The sequence below is a fragment of the Hydra vulgaris genome, chromosome 04 (genome assembly GCF_038396675.1).
Source record: "Hydra vulgaris chromosome 04, alternate assembly HydraT2T_AEP".
Taxonomy (NCBI): domain Eukaryota; kingdom Metazoa; phylum Cnidaria; class Hydrozoa; order Anthoathecata; family Hydridae; genus Hydra; species Hydra vulgaris.
Genome location: NC_088923.1, coordinates 27,786,347 through 27,795,241, shown reverse-complemented (window position 1 = coordinate 27,795,241; position 8,895 = coordinate 27,786,347). Strand labels below are relative to the sequence as shown.

The 8,895-nt window shown below is 32.2% G+C and overlaps 1 protein-coding gene across 3 annotated transcripts in view; it reads right to left on the bottom strand.

Annotated features, from left to right (window-relative positions):
- Window positions 1-2,996: 2,996 nt before the first annotated feature.
- LOC101237995 (uncharacterized) overlaps window positions 2,997-8,895 on the bottom strand; it is a 110,240-nt gene continuing 104,341 nt past the window's right edge. For all 3 annotated transcript variants that reach the window (XM_065795955.1, XM_065795957.1, XM_065795956.1), the window contains exons 21-23: window positions 7,068-7,169; window positions 6,805-6,897; window positions 2,997-6,576 (exon numbers count right to left, since the gene is read on the bottom strand). In XM_065795955.1, coding sequence (XP_065652027.1) covers window positions 3,278-6,576; window positions 6,805-6,897; window positions 7,068-7,169 — 3,494 coding nt within the window. In that variant the 3' untranslated portion in view covers window positions 2,997-3,277. The remainder of the gene's footprint in view (window positions 6,577-6,804; window positions 6,898-7,067; window positions 7,170-8,895) is intronic.

Sequence of the window (8,895 nt, the reverse complement as noted above, 5' to 3'; positions counted from 1 at the left end):
AACATGTTAATCGCATATGTTTTACTATTTGACTACTGTTTGTCTGATTTGTCAATGACATTTATTATTTATTATTGATTTGTCAAATATTTGTTTGAAGTTGTTAAATTTTCTTTGAAAAATTCTTTTCTATACAAAATAGTTTATTTATTGTTGGTAATGTAGTTTATTCTTCTCCAGCTAACTTTAGGGAGACTAGATACCAAAATTCGCAGAAGACAGGTTGAACTACAAGTCGAGCCTAATCACCTTCTACCACATGCAAAGAATATGTATGAAGAACGAGCGGCAAAAGATAAGAAACAAATAGTTATATAGGTGGTTTAAGGTGGTACTAAAGTATTCAGATTATAAAATCGCAAAATCTGATTGGCTTAACTGCATTTTTAATGCTATTGCGATAACACAAAACGCTATTGGCACGGCATGCAATAACAGTTGAGTCTACTAAACTACTACTAAAAATGCTTCTTAACTATGCGCAAGAAACTATAAAATATAAAAGTATGCGAAACGATAAAAAACTTAGCAATACCTTATACACATAAAGTAAACTTAGTAGGGTCATTTCGGATAAAGCGAGCCAATAAAACTAAAATCAGTGTGTATTAATAACTATGTGAGATATCTTAATACTTCTTGTACTAGAAAACTCTATAACAGATACCTAAACTATGATATAATGTAAAGTGAGCCACACTAATATAAAGTGAGCCAAGTAAACTATATATGATACATAGGAAAGGCTCGCTTTATATTAACAAATTTATAAAGTGAGTCACCATTATCAGTAAAGCGAGCCAATAGCTTATATGATTATTCTAAAGTGAGCCATTTAGCTTTTATTTCAGACAAAAATTTACAAAATTGGAAGTATTATTACAAATAATATTTACTATATTAATATTAACTTTATTACCAACGATATAGTAAACTGGTATTAAAAGTTTGCAAACATTAACCTCAAATGCATACAATGCAAAAAATTTAAAGAACAAAAGCAATATAAAAATGTCAGCGACTAGTCTAATAAAAATAATACTGCTAAAGTTGCAGATAAATGAGTAGTATGGCTTGGTAATGCAAATACATGAATATTGTTTGCTTTCATTAGGTTTAAAAATTCAAGGTTAAACACATGTGAATAGTGATTGTCCATAATTAAAAGATAAGGTCGACCGTTTAATAGTCCTAATCGTTGTAAATTGTTGACAAATAACTGTCCAAATTCCACTAACAAGTCTTTATTTATTCAGCCACTATCACTTGCTTTTACAATAGCACCAAAAGGAGCACCATCTTTCCAGCCTTTGCCAACAGTTTTTCCTTTATGAATGATCATAGGTAGTGTAATATCGCCAAATGCATTTAATGCTGCCACGACAGTAGATGTCTCCCCTCTTTCTAATGCAGTAAGATTATAAGCAGGTTCACCAAAAATTGCCACAGCTTCTTCTGCCTTGTGAATATTCATCACACCTGTCTCGTCCACATTCCAAATGTGCCTAGGACTGTCTTTTATATCCAGTCTTTGCACTAAGTCTTCATACAAATCAAACCATTTCATAACCTGAGTTTTGTTCATACCCATAGCTCTTGCTGCAGACAGATTCTCTGCCTTTTTTGTGCTTATATCAGGAAATCTGTTCAAAAATCACTGAAACCAGTAATAACCGGCAATTTTTTTTGATTCTGAAAATCCTTTTATTCCTTTAGCATTAGAATAAGCATATGCAATTTCTCGAATATCTTTGCGCGACAAAGGAAACCCTGCTCGTGCCATTTTTCTTACAGTCTCTGCTAATTTTTCTTCACTTTGTTATGAAAGAATTATGGGTCTCCCAGAAGCACTTTCCACTTTGCTCACTTTTCCTGACAATCTCCTCCTCAAAGTTTCATATGGCACATTCCACGCTCTCGCTATCAGCCGTATTGACAACCGTTCAGTTGAAGGTTTTTCTTCTTGTTTTCTGTATTCTTCCATAGCACCAGCCATATTTCTTTTTTGCCATAAATTTAGTTTTGTGCCTGCATGACTTTGAGGCCTCGGCAGTTTTTTTGGACTTCGATGTTGTCCTCGAATTGCCGATACCTGCTCGGACAATTTTTGTTTTCCTTGAGATTTTTGGCTTCTTCGGGCCGTGATCGGTTGATAACGTACCATTCTGTAAAAATATCATAAAAAATTCCAATAAATTAACAATTCATGTGGGTCAAAAAGCAAAAAAATTTATAATATTTTTTACATTTATTTATTATTGCAATTTTTGGAAAAGTGAGCCAAAGGCTCGGTTTACCTGAATGCCCTTGGCTCGGTTTATCTAACAGTTATGCAAAACCGAGCCAGGTTGAAAATTCGATTAAAAAACTTTATCATCGCTCAAATACATATCAACACTGTATTTTTTGAAATAGTTTCTCATATTACTATTATTACAATCATATTTACTATAAATAGTGTCAAATATGAAATACTCACTTTTCTTAATTGAAGCTAAACAAAATATTAGGTCTTAAAGCGAAAAAACGTTTTGTTACTACTCGAATGATTATAATTATACCACCGCGAAAATAATTGCTTAGCAACTGTTTTTAAAATATTCATTAGACTTTAAAATGAATAACTAATATTAAATAAATTGTTATAAATCGAAAGCATAATTTGATTTCGTAAAATTGCAATATTTAGGCGACCGGCTCGCTTTATCCGAAATGACCCGATATACTAAATATTAGGACTTTTTCGCGAAAAATTTGTAAATATACTAGTAGTAACTGAAACTGATCATGTTAACTGAATAAACAGAAACGGATTAAAAAGGAACCAATCATTGAAAATTACTATTCAATTTCACCATAAAACCGGATTTGTATTCTCAACGCTATAGTTGTGGGTATTTGTGTCTCACAGGACAGTGGAGGATTAAAATCTCAATAATTCGCCAATTTAAATTAATTAAAGGCACTTTTTTAACAGAAAAAAATTTGATAAAAACTTTTAATCAGAAAATACTTTATTTAATAAAATAAAAATTTCACTTTTTATTTGTGAAAATTTAAAGTTTTACCAAACATTTTATTTTTAAATTTTTTGGCAATCAAATCAAAATTTATTTCGTAAAACACATAACAAAGATTTCGATCAAATCAAAGATTTTGATGTTCAAAAGAATGCCATTGTTACCTTACGTAATATTTTTAATTACGGTTTCTCCTCAAAAAACTTTAAGTCATTTATCAAAACTACTTTGTTTAATCATCAACTTTTTTGACATTCTTATTTGTTCGTTTCTGCAACTAAATCATTTTTAGTTATTCCGTACTCTTTTAACACGTCTGATACTTCAACTGTTTTGTTCATGAATTCTCGATTAAAGTTTTTGTTTGCATTAGAAAGAATTTTTTTAACTTTAAAAGGAACTGACACGGCAGTGAATTTATTTGATGAATTGTGTTGATCAGTAGATAAAGATAAATATCGATTTGTTTTATTTCCTCTTAATAAATTTTTTATGTTCATTTTTGACTCAATTTTTACTAAACTCTGTTTTAAAAAACTTGAGATTTTTTTTATGTTATCAATCGGTTGTACTTTTATCAATGGCTTTAGCTTGGTTTTCTTTAAATAAATTGGAGATTTTAGCACAATGCGGTTGTTCGGTATGTTGCTTTTTGCTATGCCGCGAAGAGAAATAACGTGCCCTTCGTTATTATCAAAAAAATTTTCGATTAAACCATTTGTTCCGTGATTTTCAGACATATTAAAGATGGTTTCTTTTGCTTTCCGATTTTCAGAAACATTTAAAATGTTTTTTTCTGTTTTCTGATTTTCAAACATATCCGAGTTGGCTTCAAAACTATGATCAATGTGATCCGGTTGGTCACGCGTAATATTTTTTGTATCATTTTTTTGTAATTGTGTGTTCTTATCTTCATCAACAATATTTTTTGTGTTGTTGTGCGAGTTCCATATTTCATCAGTGTTATTTTTAATGTCCTTCTGTAAGTTTTGCATTTGACCAGCGTCACTTTTTGCGTCATTTTTTTTGTTCCTAACTTCCTCAGTATTATTTTTTAAGTCATTTTGCAGCAACCTTGATTCATCAACATTAATTTTTGTGTCGTTTTGTGAGTTTTTAGTTTCATTAACGTAGCTGAACATTTTGTCAAAATGTTTTATGATTTGAAAACGATTGGAAAATATTTTACTCGGGATAATCTCTTCGTTCTGCCCTGATAAGTTAATTTGTTTATTTGCTTTATCTAATGTAATTAATTTTGCAAAGAAACTTTCTTTGTTATATGACGTTTTGTTATTACTTTCAAATTTTTCCTCAGGTTTTTTAAAAGCATGAGGTTTTCCTTGAAAACTTTCGTTAAATTTTGTTTTATATAAAGAATCGTCTTTACTCGATGATATTACTAAAGTAGAATCGTCATTACCGGGTAAACGAGCTAAAAGAGAACTGTGTTTACTTGAAAAGTTTACCTCTGGATACGACTGATCACTAAAATCATAAAATAAATTTTCGTCTGGATAAGATTGATTATCAGTGAAATCATCTAATGAATCAGGATACAATGAATCAGGATAAATATCTTCAATACTAAAATTACTGACGTTATTTTTATAATTCGATAAAGAATTAAGTTTTCGTTTTTGAGCTCTTGAAGAATAACTTTGTTTTTCTTCTAATAAACCTTTTTTGCGAAGAATTTTAATTCCTTTTGCGTACAAAACTTTCGCTTCTTTTAACCATTTCTGTAAATCATCATCTGGAAAATCTTTGTCGCTGTTTATCGCTGATTGTTGCTTGTTGAATCCCTTGCTTGCACTTAGATTTTCATTTTTAATGTTTGAAATTTCATGTTCCAGCCCTCCCTTGTCTCCAATCTTATCTTGTTTAAAAGAAAAAACATTTGTAGTCATATTATTAGTAACTGACCCATTTAAGTTAGATCCATTTAAGTTAGGCCCATTTAAGTTTTTTAGTTTTTTTGTATTATGTAGCACTGGTACATCATGACTGTAAATAGGTATATAAACACCCTCACTATTTGAATTAAAGTATTGCATATTGTCACCTTGAGGTAGTTCTGACTCTATATCATTATCTACATATTTTAGCTGATCCGCGCGTATTTTGGAAATATCCATGCTCTCCTGTTTTATAAAAGAGGATAAGCTTTCATTACTCATATGTAAATCTGTTGATTTCTGTTCAGTAGGATAATCGAATAGAAAACTATTGGGATAATGGAAACTATCCAAAATAAACTTTCTGTCCTGATTAACTTCGCTTCCTAGTGGGTTATTCATTTGCCCATTAAAAGATTCAGAATCTTCTCCATACTGGCCAGCTTCTTTCATATTTGTACGTAAATCTTCTCCATACTGGCCAGCTTCTTTCATATTTGTACGTAAATCTTCTCCATACTGGCCAGCTTCTTTCATATTTGTACGTAAATCTTCTCCATACTGGCCAGCTTCTTTCATATTTGTACGTAAATCTTCTCCATACTGGCCAGCTTCTTTTATATTTTTACATAAATCTTCTCCATACTGACCAGCTTCTTTCATATTTGTACATAAATCTTCTCTATACTGATTAGCTTCTTTCATATTTGTACGTAAATCTTCTCCAAACTGGCCAGCTTCTTTCATATTTGTACGTAAATCTTCTCCATACTGGCCAGCTTCTTTCATATTTGTACGTAAATCGTCAAATGAATTTATAGGATAATAATAATAAGTAATTTCAGAATGTTTTGAGGCATTTATACTTTTTGAAAAGTGATTTCCAGATTTTATTGACTGCTTCGATGCTATCTTAGTTTCATTAAGGTTTTTTAAAAATGGTTTTTTTCTTATAACTACAATATTTGTACTGTTCACATTTTTACTGTTGGTAAAAATTGAAGCAAGATTTTTTCTTATATTAAAATCCTTAACTTTTCTTAACCAACTACTTTGTTGAACAATCGTTTTATTAGAACTAACTTTGTTAGCATATTTTATTCTCTTATTAAAATTGTGAGTTATACCGTCTTGTAAATATTTCATCTCATTCTTATCAACGTTTTGGAGAAGATTTCGTTTTACATTGCCTGATTTATATACTTTCTCTTTTATATCCTTCTTACTTTGGTCTGGATAGACATTTTTTTCGTTTTTTTTTAAAAAGCTTGTTTTTGCGAAATTTGAGACGCCTTTCAAAGAGTTATTTGTATGCTTTAATGTAACTTCTGAAATATTTTGTTTCATGAAGACATGAGTCTTAGATAGGCCATTTTCTACACCAATATTTAAGCTATGTTTAAAACCTGGAGGAGTATTATTATCATAGTATTCGATGGAAGGTAATCTTGTTGTTGCAGGTAAGTTTGAAGAAACTGTACTCAAGTAATAAGTTATAGGTAAACCAATAGTTGGTTGGTGAGTGACAGTTGTTGCAACCAATGTTTTATGAAGTATCGTTAGGGGTTTACGCGTGGTACTAAGCATGTGGTCAAAAGATGACATAGTTCGTGGAGCAAAAGATCCTGAAAGTGGTTCTTTTGTGCTTTTCCTTTCACCTATCAAATATTTATATACAATTTTTTATTTATTACAACCTCATGTATACATACATACATATATACATACATACATACATACATGCATACATACATACATACATACAAACATACATACATACACACATGTATGTATGTATGTATGTATGTATGTATGTATGTATGTATGTATGTATGTATGTATGTATGTATGTATGTATGTATGTTTGCGTGTAAGTAAATACTTACGCATGCAAATATTTTGCACAATAGTGTATCCAGGTAAACAACCACAAACTCCCGAAATGCACGTTTGAAACCCAACACACTTGCTATCACATTCTAAAATATTTTGAAATCTAAAAGTAGTACCAAACTCTAAAACACACAAACACATAAAACATAGGTCACACAAATGCAACAGATTCTTCTTTAGTAAAGGCAACTAATTCACTCTTAGAAAAGTTAAAAGTTAGCTTAACTAAATAATTATACGTTTAAAACTTTCTCACCTTCTTTAACACATTCATATCCATTACCTACCCAACCTGGCAAGCATTTGCATACACCATGAACACATTTAGCATGAATATCACAATCACGACAACGATCAACTGAAAGCAATAACTTTAATATAATAAACTATAAAAAATACATAAAATTTTTTTCATATATTTCTATATATGTATTTATTAGTACATACAGTATTGGACAAAACATTTGCAACCAACATCGAACAATGCTAAAAAGTGTTCCTAATTTTACATGTCTTAAAAACGAAACGAACTATACTACCACAGCAAACAGTTCAGGAGTCTGAAGTCATAGCATGCCATGACATGAGCAATCAGCCGACAGGTGACAGCACACAGGCAGAATTTCGTTGACAAGTGCCATTTTGCAGCGGACAAAACAAGTGCAACTTTTTTGGTTTGTTTCATTTTCTTAAGTCTGGTCCGTGGCAACGTCACGGAAGTTTTTTAATAATTAAAGGAAGTATCCAGAAGTTTCCAGAAGCATGCAGAAGCTTCCAGAAGTTTCCAGAAGAAGCATCTGGAAGCATCCAGAAGCATCCAGACGCATCCAGAAGCATCAAAAAGAAGCATCTTGAATCTTCCAGAACAGGTTTACACAGATTCATTTTACTATACAAGAGACATGTAAATCGAAATGTAATTCAGTCAGTATATGGAAGTCAATCACTCAGTATTATCAAGACAGTTTATCGAAGCAAGTTTTATCAAAGTGTTTTATCGAAGAACATCAATACAAGAAGTGAAATACAACAAGTGTTTCATTACATCAATACAGTCCACATCTAACCAAGACGTTGTGTTCCACAGAGCATTATTGTATCATCACAAGGTAAATGTAACACGGTAAGCCTTGAGAAGCGTGATTATTTATTTTTATTATTTTTATGACTTCAAGTGCAAAAATGGCACCCGACAGTCTTGGATTGGAACTAAGAAAGAAAATTATTGGCGATTACGTAAGAGGAATGTCACAAAAAGTATTTGTGATAAATATCGCGCGAAAAAATGGACCGTATCAAGATTATGTTCCAAATATCGTTCTACGGGGAAGTTGGCAGCAGATAACAAATGTGGAAGACCGCGTTCCACCACTTCTAGAGAGGATTCTATGATCATCAGATCCGTCAAGAAGGATCCCTGGATATCATCAGTCGAGATACAAAAGCAATTAGAGCTGCCTGTTTCGGACCGAACAATCAGACAACGTGCTGTTGAAGCCGGATTGTTTTCTCGACGCCCTGCAAAGAAACTGTTGATTTCACTAAAAAACCAGAAGAAAAGACTCCTGTTTGCTACATCTCATATTGACTGGAATGTGCAGAAATGGCAAACTGTCCTGTTCAATGATGAATCGAAGTTCAACATCATTGGGAGCGATGGCATTTGCCATCTACGTCGACCGGCCGAGAAACGCCTTGATTTAAGTTACTGCCATAAGACCGTGAAGCATGGTGGGGGCAATGTAATGGTCTTGGGGTGTTTTTCTGCTAACGGTCTAGGTCCAATACATCGAAACGATGGAATAATGGACCGTTTCATGTATAAAAATATCCTAAAAGATGTTATGTTACCTTATGCTGAATGGAATATGCCAATAAAATGGGTTTTTTAGCAAGACAACGATCCGAAACACTCTGCAAAAGTAGTCAAGCAGTGGTTTCAAGACAACCACCTATCGGTGATGGATTGGCCGCCTCAATCTCCCAATCTCAACCCTATCGAGAACCTGTGGGAGATCGTCAACCGCAGAATTAATTTTGAAGGCGTTCGTAATAAGGATCAACTGTTTGAACAAATCCAAAAG